General features: G+C 46.8%; 1 protein-coding gene across 1 annotated transcript in view; it reads left to right on the top strand.

Moving 5' to 3' along the window:
* ST6GALNAC5 (ST6 N-acetylgalactosaminide alpha-2,6-sialyltransferase 5) overlaps positions 1 to 11764 on the top strand; it is a 209696-nt gene extending 197932 nt beyond the window's left edge. Inside the window, exon 5 of the mRNA XM_031968859.1 lies at positions 9855 to 11764. Coding sequence (XP_031824719.1) covers positions 9855 to 10086 — 232 coding nt within the window. The 3' untranslated portion in view covers positions 10087 to 11764. The remainder of the gene's footprint in view (positions 1 to 9854) is intronic.
* The last annotated feature ends 449 nt before the right edge of the window (positions 11765 to 12213 follow it).

The raw sequence follows: 12213 nt of genomic DNA, 5'->3' as shown, positions 1-12213 counted from the left end.
TTGAATGCCTGCTTCCAAAAAGATCATCATCAATGGCTGTGTGTGGAGTTGGAAGAAGGCCTCCGGCCAAGGGATTGTAAGGGGCAGAGTGCTCCTCTACGCTTTGTGTCAAAGACCTGAACGATGATGAGCTCATCACCTATGAACATGACTCAGAGTCCCTGGTGATGTGAACAGACTGTTGAATTGGACTGACATATCTCAATACCGTGTTATAAAGTTATAAACAATCGGCTCCTGGCTAAGAAGGAGTGTGGGACAGTGAGACCGATTAGGTACAAGTTCCATTACAGTAAAGGACCACAGAAATCTAGTCTGTGATAAACCCAAAGATCTAAGCTTTGGAGCAAAAACTCATCCTCGACAAAAACTGCAAGGAAAGCCGGAAAACAGTATGACAGAAACGAGGCACAGAACAACATGCCATAGACCAAATTAGGAAAGCATGAAATCGTTTATCCGTTAGATTTATGGATAAGGGAAGAATTTAAGACCAAAGGAAATACGGAGAGCAGGGGGCAGCTAGGTGGTACAGTAGATAGAGCACCATTTCTGACGTCAGGAGGACCTGAGTTCAAATTTGGTCTCAGACACTTAACACTTCCTAGTTGTGTGACCCTGGGCAAGTCACTTAACCCCAATTGCCTCAGCAAAAAAAAAAAAATTAGAACATTACAAACTGTAAAATAGGTTGTTTTGATTATATAAAATTTAAAAGGTTTCACACAAAGAAAACTTATGCAATCAGAATTCTATGGAAAGCAGAACAAAGGCCCCAAATATATAAAGTATTGAGTCAAATTCATAAAAATTACAAATCATTCTTCAATTTATAAATGGCCAAAGGATACGAACAGGCAGTTTTCAGACAAAGAAATCAAAGTTATCTATAGTCAGATGAAAAAAAATGATATAAATCACTATTGATCAGAGAAATGCAAATTAAAGCAATTCTAAGGTACTACCTTATACCTATCCGAGTGGCTAATATGATAAAAAGGGGAAATATTAGATGTTGGAGGAGATGTGGGAAAACTGGGACATTAATGGACTTTTGGTGAAGTTGTCCATTGATCCGACCATTCTGGAGAGCAATTTGGAACTATGCCCAAAGGGCTATAAAATGGTTCATACTCTTTGATCCAGTAATACCACTGCTAGGGCTATATCCCAAAGATATCCCCCCCAAAAAAGGGGGAAAGAACCTATTTCCATAATCATTCCATAACATTCTGGAAATCAAAGGGATTCCCATCAATTGGAGAATGGTATATGATTATAATGGAATGTTATAGTCCTGTAAGATATAACAGTCAGGATGCTCTCTGAAGAACCTGGAAAGTCTTATCTAGACTGAAGCAGAGCGAAGTGAACAGAACCAGGAGAATGTTGTACACGATCATACCAATTGTTTGATGAAGAACTATAGACGACTTGGCTGTTTTCAGCAGTACAATGGTCCAAGACAATATCAAAGAATTAGTGATAAAGGGTACTATTTGTCTCCAGAGAAAGAACTTGTATTGTCTGAAGACTATTTTTCACTTTCTTTCATTCATTCTTTTTTCTTGTATTCAAGTCTTCTTGCACAAAATGACTCATTTGGGAATGTTTTACATAATTGCACATGCATAAGCTATATTTGGTTGTTTACTATCTAAGGGAGGAGGGAGGTGAGGAAAGGAGAGAATTTGATGCTCAAAACGTTTTTTAAAATTTATAAAAATAATAAAAAAAATCAGACTGCAGCTTAAAAAGAAGAAAAAAGTAAATGGGATAAATGTCAAATCTAACGCATGGGTTCAAGAAATCAACTTCACGACTACCAAGAAGGGACGTATGTCTGGACAGTCATGCATGGGAAATGAAGCCGAAGAGCACACCAGCTCAATGAGTTACTGAGTGAATGGAACTCATAAAAGCTACAATAAGCGAGAGGCAACATCTGGAGTAGGAAGGCAGCATTCCTGATATACTCTGCCATATTCTGACCACATCTGGAATATTATGCTTAGTTCAAGCTGCCACATTTCTGGGAAGACTAATAAATGGGAGAGCGCCAGAATAAGGCAACCAGGGCGCGCCATATGGGAATCGTTGCAAGAATTGAGTGTATTGAACCTGGAGAAGAAACTATTTAGGGAGGGTTTGATAGCATTTGGAGGGTTTTCATGCAGGGAAAAAAGAATTAAACTAATTCTGCTTGAATCCAAAAGGCAGCACTGGGAGAAATGAGTAGAAATAATCAAGAAGAAGATTTCATCTAAGTGAAAGGGAAAAGATTTCCTCCTCATTAGCATCAGCCAAAAGTAAACCGGCCTGCCCTGGGAGGAAAGGAGTTTCCTTTCTGCACTGGGGCTCAAAGCCAAGGCTGGATGCCCATTTCTCAGGGATTTCATTTCCTAGATCAACTCTGGGAGTCTTACTGAAACATCTGGTACAGGAGGATTAGGCCAGGACTCCAGGTATTACCTTTAGTAATGAAGAAAATGGATTAATTGAACAATCCACAAAGTGGATTTACAAAGTGCCACCTTTGGGTCAGAAGTGAACTACCTCCTGGGGATACGGAGACAAAATGGAATAGTCCGTGGCCCGCAAGAGCTGCATTAAGAGACAAAATGGACACATAAAAGCACATCCAAATGTCCCCTCTGCCCTCGGGCAATGTGCAGGACCGGGGCTTTGCTTGCTAGATTCCTTGGGCTGCCTTTGTTTTAAAAGTTCCAAAAAAGGAATTCATCTCATATGAAAGTTTAAAAAGCAAACTAAAAACAAGCAGATGTCTTTCTCACCTCCTTCCCCCCCTTCTGGTGACCGGTCCAGAGCTCTGTGGGCCTGAGCACCAGGAACCCCAAGCAGCACGACCAAGCTCCTGTGCCTGCTGCTTCCCACCTGTGTGCTCCTGGGCCCCGGAGCCTGCTCTCTGGGTTCCCACTTCTCTGTCCGGGTGACACATGAGTGCCTTGTGCCCATTCAGATGCATTTTGAGCATATGTGAATGTATGTTCTCCACATGTGCACCACACACACATACACACACACACACACACACACACTCACACACACTCACTCACACACTCACACTCACACACACACTCATACAAACACTCATACTCACACTCACACACACTCACACACGCTTGCACACACTCACACTTGCACATACACTCTCACACACACACTCATACACACTCACTCATACTCACACACCCAAACACACACTCACACTCACACACACATACTCACATACACTCACACACACTCACTCACACACACACACACTGTCTTCCCTTAGAATGTAAACTCCTTGAATGGGGTCACTCTACCCCACAGCCCAGGCTGGTAGTGCAGTGGATAGTGCACTGAGCCAAGAGATGGAAAGACCTGACAGAGTGAAGGCTGTTGTTTGTTGGACTGATCTATAAATTCTGGATGACCTAAACGGGACAAGCCTGGACTCGGGTTGGCAGCCATGGCAAATGGCAGCAAGGGTTATTTTCAACTGGATCTGCTGCTCAGACAATGGGATCTTTGAAAATAGTCCTTGCCACCATTTGCCATGGCTGCTAACCTGAGTCCAGGCTTGTCCCCTTTAGGTCATCCACAACATGGGGAGGCTCGGCCTTTGGTCTCGGAGGCCCCCAGTCGCCTCTGAAATTCTTTGATTGATCCTTCCCGTCTTGAATGCTGTGGACTGCCAGCTGAAGTCGGTCTGTGGGCTGCTTCCTCTTCCTCACGTCGCCTCCCTTTCTATCTCCCTACACCTGTCTTGGATTGACAAAGGAATGATGCTTCCCATCTCCACAAAAAGCCTGTGAACCCGGGAGATGGGGGAGGAGAGCCTTAAATGTCTTCAGGGGTCAAGAACTTCTCCAAACTACTAAGATTCTCGGCTGCTGCGGGTTTTCTACGTGATTACAGCCGACCCCCCCCCCCCGGCTCCGAGTGCTTTCCGACACCCCGTGCAGGCCTGAGGGATCCAAGTTTGTGGCTGTAAGCTCCTCGGAGCTCATCTCTCCCGACACGGTCACGGTGACTCACCAGCATCACACGTGAGGCAATGGCTTAAGGCCCATTTGAACTCAGCGCCATTCATGTGATGGGGAGAAGCTCTCGCAATCCTCTTGCAGTCTCCTCCTTTGGAGGACGTGTTGTCCAAAGCCTATAGTGCCATGTGTAGTTGGTCCCCCAATGCATCCCAGCAATGGTCCTCCAGCCTTGAAAGCCTCCGGAGTGGGATTTAGACCAAGATGTCCTTGCACTTAGTTAAAGAGAGACTCTTCAGAATTTCTACCCAGTGCCCCCAGCCCTGCCCTGCAGTCCCTCATCCAGCTAGAAGGCCACCAGCATGGCCAATCTCCGAGCCAATCGTAGCTCTCCAGACCCCCAGGGTCTTTCCTGCAATGTGGTGCGTGGCAGTGAAAACCATGTTCCAGGCTGCACTGACCCGGGCAAGGAGGAGCAAGGCTGTGTCTCCTTCGGGGGCACAGTCCCCAGCGTCTCTTGCTGCTCTTCTTGACCATTTTGATTCGACCACCTGGAGCAGGGAGCCAGGGTCGGTCTCGGGGTCTCTGGAGCCTGAAGAGGCCTGAGCCCTCATGTGCACTTCTCACCCAGCCCATCTTCCTCGAGAACCTGTCCAGACCAGCACCGTCCGGCTTCAGGGAAGGACTCGGTTCCATTTCAGAATCACTGTTGGACAGGTCCCAGTCATGCAAAGGAGAAGATCCACAATCGGAGAGATGCGAGGTCTGTCCTCAAGATGCCCACAGTCCCGTAGGTAACACAAGACTTGATAACTATACTCCAAAATTAAACGCCACCAGTTAGAGATGGGCAAGCGCTAAAAGAGGGAAGTGTAGCCATCAGGGAAGACTTTGGGGGGCAGTGACGCCGAGTGGGACTTTGATGGGGGGCAGGGAAGCAACAAATTGGGAGGGCGCTGAGAACAGAGAGCACCGGCAGCCAAGGCGGGAAATGCGTTCACAGTGTGTTCGGGGCACAATTCAGAGCTGTTGGACTGGAATCTCTACGTGAAGGGACGTGAGGAGAAGTCCTGTGAAATAAGCTTGGATGGACCAGAGAGACACTGAATACCTGGATAACAACAATAACTAATTCCCTTTAAATTTCAAATGTACAAAATGCATTTTTATATGAACATCATGAAACAGTTGCCGTTCCAGGTACGTTCTCTCTCATGGGAATATCTTTGTGCATTTGCCAAGCACTTTCTTTACAACCCCCTGAGATCTAGGCAAGGAGTATCTCCTTTTTAAAGAGTAGAAGGAATGAACCTCAGGGAGGTGACATCCAGAGTCTCACTTAGGAAGAATCGAGATGGGATCGGTCTTCACGGGGTCATGAAGAAGAAACAAGTGGGTTACACAGAGGGTGATGGAGCCGGAAAATATCTGAAGCAGAAATCCCACCTAGGTCCTCCTGGTGCCATGTCCCGCCACTGGTACCAACGCTCGGTTATCGGACGTTGAAGGAGAGGCCACAGGAAGTGCCAGAGATCGCTGGGAGTTGGGATGGGACGGACAGGTCAGGGAGCAGAGATGCGAGTCAGGCGGATCATTACCCAAGTGCAGCAGGGAACACGGAGAGCGATTGTTTCCACAGGGAAGGACATGGCGGCTCTAGTTTCCTTCTGCTGGTTCTAGGCTCCCCTCTCAGCAGTCTGCTCCCTGTCAGTCACGCTTTATTTTTACAAACATCAAGTGTCTGTCACCAGACTGATTCCAACAATGTGTTCTAAACTTTGATGAATCAATTAAAAACATGAGTCATGATGGAATCAAAGCCTCGTTCTTCAGGATGCCGAGACAACATGGATCTGGCGAGCTCCCCAAACCAGCTCGCTTGGGAAATTGAGGTTGACACAGGATTTGTCTGACGACTTTCTACTGATGTCAGTCAGTCAGTCAATTAGCAAGTATTAAAAGCTGCCTGTGTGCAAAGGGCAAAAGGCCCTCATTGCTCTCAAGAAGCTCATTTAATGGGGAACCCAACGTGCAAACGATGATGTACGACTCAGCCACGTGCGGGACTAACTGGAGATGATCAGTCAGGTGTGGGAAGGAGGTGTACGCAGGCTGGAGCCAGGTTCGGAAGGGCTCTGAATGCCGAGCCGAAGGCTGCCGCAGACAATGGGGCACTTTGGGAAGGTCACCTTGATGGCTGAGTGGAGGAAGAGACTTGCGGCAGAGAAACCCAGTCGCCCAGCCAGAGGTCACACGCAGGCAGGAGCAGCATCGGAAGGGGCAGGGAGGGACAGAGAGAGCTCTGGAGTCTGGCCCACCTGGGTCCTGAGCCAAAGGTGGGAGATGGTGGTGCCGGCACAGTCACAGGGAGGACAAAGTGGGATGTGCTGGGCACGAGACCTCTGCAGGTTTCATTTATTTCTTCAGTCCGCTCCCTTGGCACATGAATTCTCCTGGTGGGTCCTTCATTGTGAGCTTCCAGAGGGCAGAGACTGTGCCCAGAATCAGTCAGCACTCGGTAAATGCCGGCTGAACTTTTCATGTGACAGAGAACTGCAAACAAAATAGATGCTTGTCACCTGGGGCAAAGCAAACAGCGTCCAGAGAGGGTAATGGAGTAAGAGATGCACTGTAAGAGATGCTGAATTCAGAGAATCATGGGAAGACATTTATGAACTGCTGCAGATCCAGGAAGAAATAATCAAGGACAAGAAGAATGCAATAGGAAGGACAACAAAACCTTAGAGACTGAATTTGCTGAAATTCTAACAATCAGACTCAGTCCCAAGGGAGATAATGGAAAACATCCATCTCCTCCCTCTCTCTCTCTCTCTCTCTCCCTCCCTCCCTCTTTCCCTCTCTCTCCCTCTCTCCCTCTGTGCATATTTATCTCCCTGTCTCTCTCTGTGTCTCTCTGTCTCTTGTGGTTTAAAAATAAAACATATCAACAAAATTATTTTAAAATAGATAAAAAGTTGATTAATTTTGAGCTTGTAAAATGTCATTTCTGTTTGAGCTGTTCCCTAAACGTAAAGTGGATAAGGCTTTCCAGGGAAAGTGAACAAGTTGGAGCCAAAGGGTTCTGTCTTCTCTTGAGAACATTTGCTACACTGGTGGAAACAAACGCCCTTTGTGAGGCAGACATGTTGATAATGCAATGGATTAATGCGGCAAGGTTCCCAAGCCAGAATGAAGAATGCTTAAATGATGCATGACAACAAAATAAATCTCTCTTCTGGCAGGAACTTTAACCTGGAGGAGAAGTGGATCAAAGGTTTATTGTTGTCAGAGGCACAATCTCTTACACCTTTTTGATGAATGGCTTCCATCTTCGCCCCCAGATAGCTTAAGTTGCTTCTCTAAAAGCCATTTGTGCATTGATCCCTTCTGAGCAAAGTGAATAGTTCTAGGGGAGGAACAGGATGAGCATCTCTGGGAAACCACAAATCCACCCCTAGTATGGAGGTTCAAGTACGGCAGGGAAAAAGCTTGAGAGCCGCCAGGCCCCCGACACAGGCTCACTGCAGAGCAGCTGCCAAGACTGCAAACTAGTCACGCTCTTGCCGCGAGCGGGGATAAGGGACAGAAAGGAGCTGGTGGCCACAGGCCACAGAAGAGGAAGAAGGTGGAATGGTGGAGGAGGGATTAGGCAGCTCAGCCATGGAGAGGTCACACTGCTCCCCCTAGGACCAGGCAGGAACCCCCTCCACCAGGCCCCAGGCCCCATGACTTACACACAGTAGGTGTTTCATCAACATTAGCCACTTGAATCAGATAGAATCAGACTGAATCTCCCACAGAGCTCATCACACCTCAGCTTTGAACACCTCCCCAGAGGAAGAGCCCCGCATTCAGGTGATGTGTTTTTTCTTTATATTAAGTTTAAATCTGCCTCTCTCTGTCCCTACTGTTCCTAGCTCTACCTTTAAAGTAAAATTAAAGCAGCTACCCCAATTCTTCATAGGAACTCTCTGTGTCCGCCCCGTGGCAGAGTGGGAACTCTCTGTGTCCGCCCCGTGGCAGAGCAGCACTCAGTGGCTGCACTCTAACAGGTCATTTCGATTCTGAAGGACAACACCCAACTAACCAACCCATCAAATGTCTTTCTAGACATACTAGGCATGGACTAAGCTCCAGGCATCTAATAGGCTTTTAATTGATTAAAGGGGCAGAGGGAAGGTGACACAGCAGATAGATAGAGAGCTAGCTTGGGTGACCCAAGTTCCAGTGCAGCCTTGGACACTAGCTATGTGACCCTGGGATGTTGCGGAGCCTCAATTGTTCCATGTGTAAAATGGGAACTCATGGTAGCACCTACCTCTTAGGTTGTTCCGAGGATTAAGTGAGATAATAATTGTAAAGTGCCTAGCACAGTGACTGCTGGATGGGAGGAAGAGGAGGAAGAAGAGGTGGAGGAGGAGGAGGAGGAGGAGGGGGAGGAAAGACGTGTGCCATTAAAATTGCAAGTGCTTTCCACTCCACCAAGTTGGGGGAGCACATCCCTCATAATTACAGCCGAGCACAACGGGAAAGTCAGGGTGGCTGGAATGAGGTAAAAGGGATAGTGAAGATAACTCTGAAGTTCATATTTTCGGGCATTAGTTGGAGAGTCAACAAGCTCTCACTAAGTGCTTCCTGAATGTCAGAAATGGAGCCCATTATTGGGGAGACAGCAACAACGACAAAACCAGTCCTCGCTTCCAGGGCCTTCTGACGCACTCTCTGTGAGCTTGCCGATGTGGGTGCTCCCTCCAGTCATGTGGGTCAGAACTTCTCAGACTGTGGGATTCTAGTTCATGCCCTCTGTGATTCCTCCTCTGGGGGTTCCTAACTCTAGGTTTTTTCACACGCAGCGACCATCCTTTGCTCCTGTAACATGGCTGACCTTCCTCTTTTTCTAGTCATGTGTTTTTATTATGTCATTTATACCCCTTCTCCTGTGGACAGAAACCTTAAGTCATAGTGGGATGGGAGCATCCTGTATGGAGGATAACTGAGAACTGGCCAAAGGAAGCCATCTGATTAACCTCCTTTTCCATGCAAACTAAGTCCCACAGAATTCACCTCGCCACCCATTTTTGAACATTGACTATTTGCTCTATTTCCCCCCAAATATGTTATGACCTGTGGCCACACACACTGCATTCTTTATCTCCATTGGCCAACCCATAGCTTTAATTCTTTGGAGACCACAACCCCCTCCCATGACTCGAGTCTATACGGCAGAACTGGAAGAACAGTGATGTCAAAATTATGAGTGTCTGTCGAGGAGTCAGAGGGAGTCAAACAAAGGATGCCCCCATGCTTGTTCATACAGATCTAGACACGGTCTGATCAAACATGCTTATTTTATAGACAAGGACACTAAGACCCAGGGAGACCAAGTGTCTTGCCTATGTCAAAAATCCAAGAAGTATTCCAGCTGGAATTTGAACCCAGGTCTTCAAGTTTCAGAATCGAAGATCTCCCTTCTGCTCTTTCCTCCCTGCCATGCTTCCTTTTCATGACAAGTGATCGGAGACTTGAAATGAATCAAGATCAATGACTTCTCCCACTTGATAAGAGTCAGATTTTGTGTCAGTCCCACCCTCTTGCCCAATGGCAGCCACAATGACCAAGAGCCCCTCGGAATCTCTTCCTGCTGAGCAGCTGCCAACATGCTCACTTAACAAGCTTGGAGTGTCTCCACATGCCTATTGCTTAAATATCTGACATGACAGTTGCTGACATTTAGTTTAAGTAGGGGGGAAAATTATCTAAGCTTGTCTGCTTATTAAAGATAGCTTCCTTTTCCCATCCATCACAGGAATGTCTTTGATTTCAGCCCCTTATTTTCTCTTTTCTGGGTTTTTCTCCTTTTTACAGGGACCCCAAACACCCTTCAGTACCTTATCACTATTACGAACCTTTGGGACCAGATGAGTGCACGATGTACCTCTCACACGAGCGAGGACGGAAGGGGAGCCATCACCGGTTCATCACGGAGAAGCGTGTCTTTGAGAACTGGGCCAGAGCCTTCAATATCCACTTTTTTCAGCCAGACTGGAAGCCGGACTCCCTTGCTATCAATCACCCTGAGATCAAACCGGTGTTCTGAAGGATGACTGCACAAGCTGTAATTGCTATCACCTAGAGTATCAAGCTTCAGGGTCTTCAACGTCACCTTGGGGCCAGCCGATGTGAAAGAGAGAGTTAGCAGGACCTGGAGATGAAAATTGCTCCAGTACTCCAGAGGTTACCACGGATGGATATGTATGAGATGTGACTGTCAAGTAATACAGCCCACTTTTTTCTTTTTTCGACCAATTTACCAGAATTTTATCCAGCCAAACACTGTCTCCTCCAAGCCGGGCAGCTTGGGATGCCAATCATGTATCTCAATGATATCATCACTGTTAAAAATGGTTTGGGTTTCTTCTTTTTCCTCATCTTCAAAGACAGTTTATGAGCCATGAAAAAAAGGCCCTCGATTGCTCGACAGTCACATCTTGTAAGAGTGTTTTGCCTTTTGAATTGTATCTTAACCTAATATCTGACTTCTGCCATCTTTCTGAACAGTGTGTGTAGGATTTGTCAAAGGCAGCCTGGGCCAGTCTAGATGTGGCTTTTAAATAGCACATTTCCACAGACTTTCATAACGCAAATCTACAGTTATTTAGTTTTCAAGGGATTTCTACTGACACTAGGCTAGTGTTGACTTGGGTTTTTCTACACTCTAGCTATGTGGTTCTCTGCTTTTCATAACCCTTTATGTCTCCAATGAAAATTCATGATGGTTTGGGAAGGCTTCCCTTTACAGTGATCCGTGGCTGTGTGTTTCTTTTCTTACTTTTTCATTCCATAATTGCCATTTGCATGCAACCGATAATAGACTGGGATCATTTTCTTAAGCCGGGTTTCACTCCAGAACTTGTCTCTTCCCAGCAAGAATATCCTATGATGGGATCCTAGAGCTAAAAATCCCCACGGCATGCAAACCTCCAACCAACATGCTCTCTTTTCTCAGAGAATTTCCACCAGGGAGGTGGGTTTCATACCGGCTTCCCTCACTAAGAGTCGAGGGAGCCCTTTGCTCCCTGGCACTGCTACCGGCAGATGGGAAGGCTCCTTTGGTGGTCCCCCTACTTCTGTGGCCTTCTGGGCTTCTCTACAACCTGAGCCTTCCTTTTCTTGACCAATGACAGTTTCCTGCTCTAGCCTACCTTGGTTTCCCAGCTGCCCATTGCTTCCTTTGATGCCTTCCAAGCCATAGATCAAGTGCATTTACTACCTTGGTGCTCATAGCCTACACCAGCAAGAAACCATCTCGTTCAGCCTGCCAGCAGCCTAAACAGTGTGTGGGATGAGGGAGGGAACTTGGAGGGGCTCCCCAGCCAGAATCATTTGCTGAAAAGCTCCTTAGCTGGGTCAGTTGTTGACAATCCACCCACAACCAAACTCACTTCCTGGTAAGGCTTTCCAGGCATCAGAGGATCTCCCAAAGAGAAAAAAATGTCACCAGTATCTCCACCCCATACCCTTGAGGGTTTCTGTTTTAAAAGAGCTGAACCCAAAGGCTCTAGCAAACACCACGTCCAAAATGTCCAGAAACCCCAGGACCTCGTGACTTGTCAGGAAAGTGGATTTCAGCTACTCGTCTATTCCTCTGCCCTTTCCCTCACAGAGATGAAAATTCAGTTCTTTTCTGGCAATCACCGGGAGGGGTCTGTGCAGATGCTAAAGCGATTTGATTCTCTCATAGGGCAAACCAAGGTGATCTCATTGTGACTGTGGCTACCGCATTAGAAGCTGCCCCGATTGCCTCCTGGAACTCGATGGTTCCATTTCCTCTCCCTCCATATTTAATGGGATGATAGAATTGTACAGGAACAGGCTGCATGCCCCGGTTCCTTCCCACATGTCTCCCCTGGAGCCAGGCTAGCGAGGGCTTTAAATGAGCATTACTTAAGTGTCAAACAGATGTATGGACCACCTTTCCCATCATTTGAAACATTGGTCTGCGGCTTGAACAGCTTCTCTGGCCATTAAAAAGCTGTAGCAGTTGTGAAATGGATAGAGCACAGGGTCTGGAATCAGATCCAGGATCAGAAAGATCTAGCTATAAACCCAATCTCAGACATATTTTAGCTGTGTGACCCTGGACATCTGCCTCAGTTTCCTCATCTGTAGACTTGAGATGATAATAACCCCTGCCTCTTGCTTCTTTGTGAGGATCAAATAAGAT

The sequence above is a fragment of the Sarcophilus harrisii genome, chromosome 4 (assembly GCF_902635505.1).
Source record: "Sarcophilus harrisii chromosome 4, mSarHar1.11, whole genome shotgun sequence".
NCBI classification, from domain to species: domain Eukaryota; kingdom Metazoa; phylum Chordata; class Mammalia; order Dasyuromorphia; family Dasyuridae; genus Sarcophilus; species Sarcophilus harrisii.
This window is presented reverse-complemented; position numbering and strand designations above follow the sequence as displayed.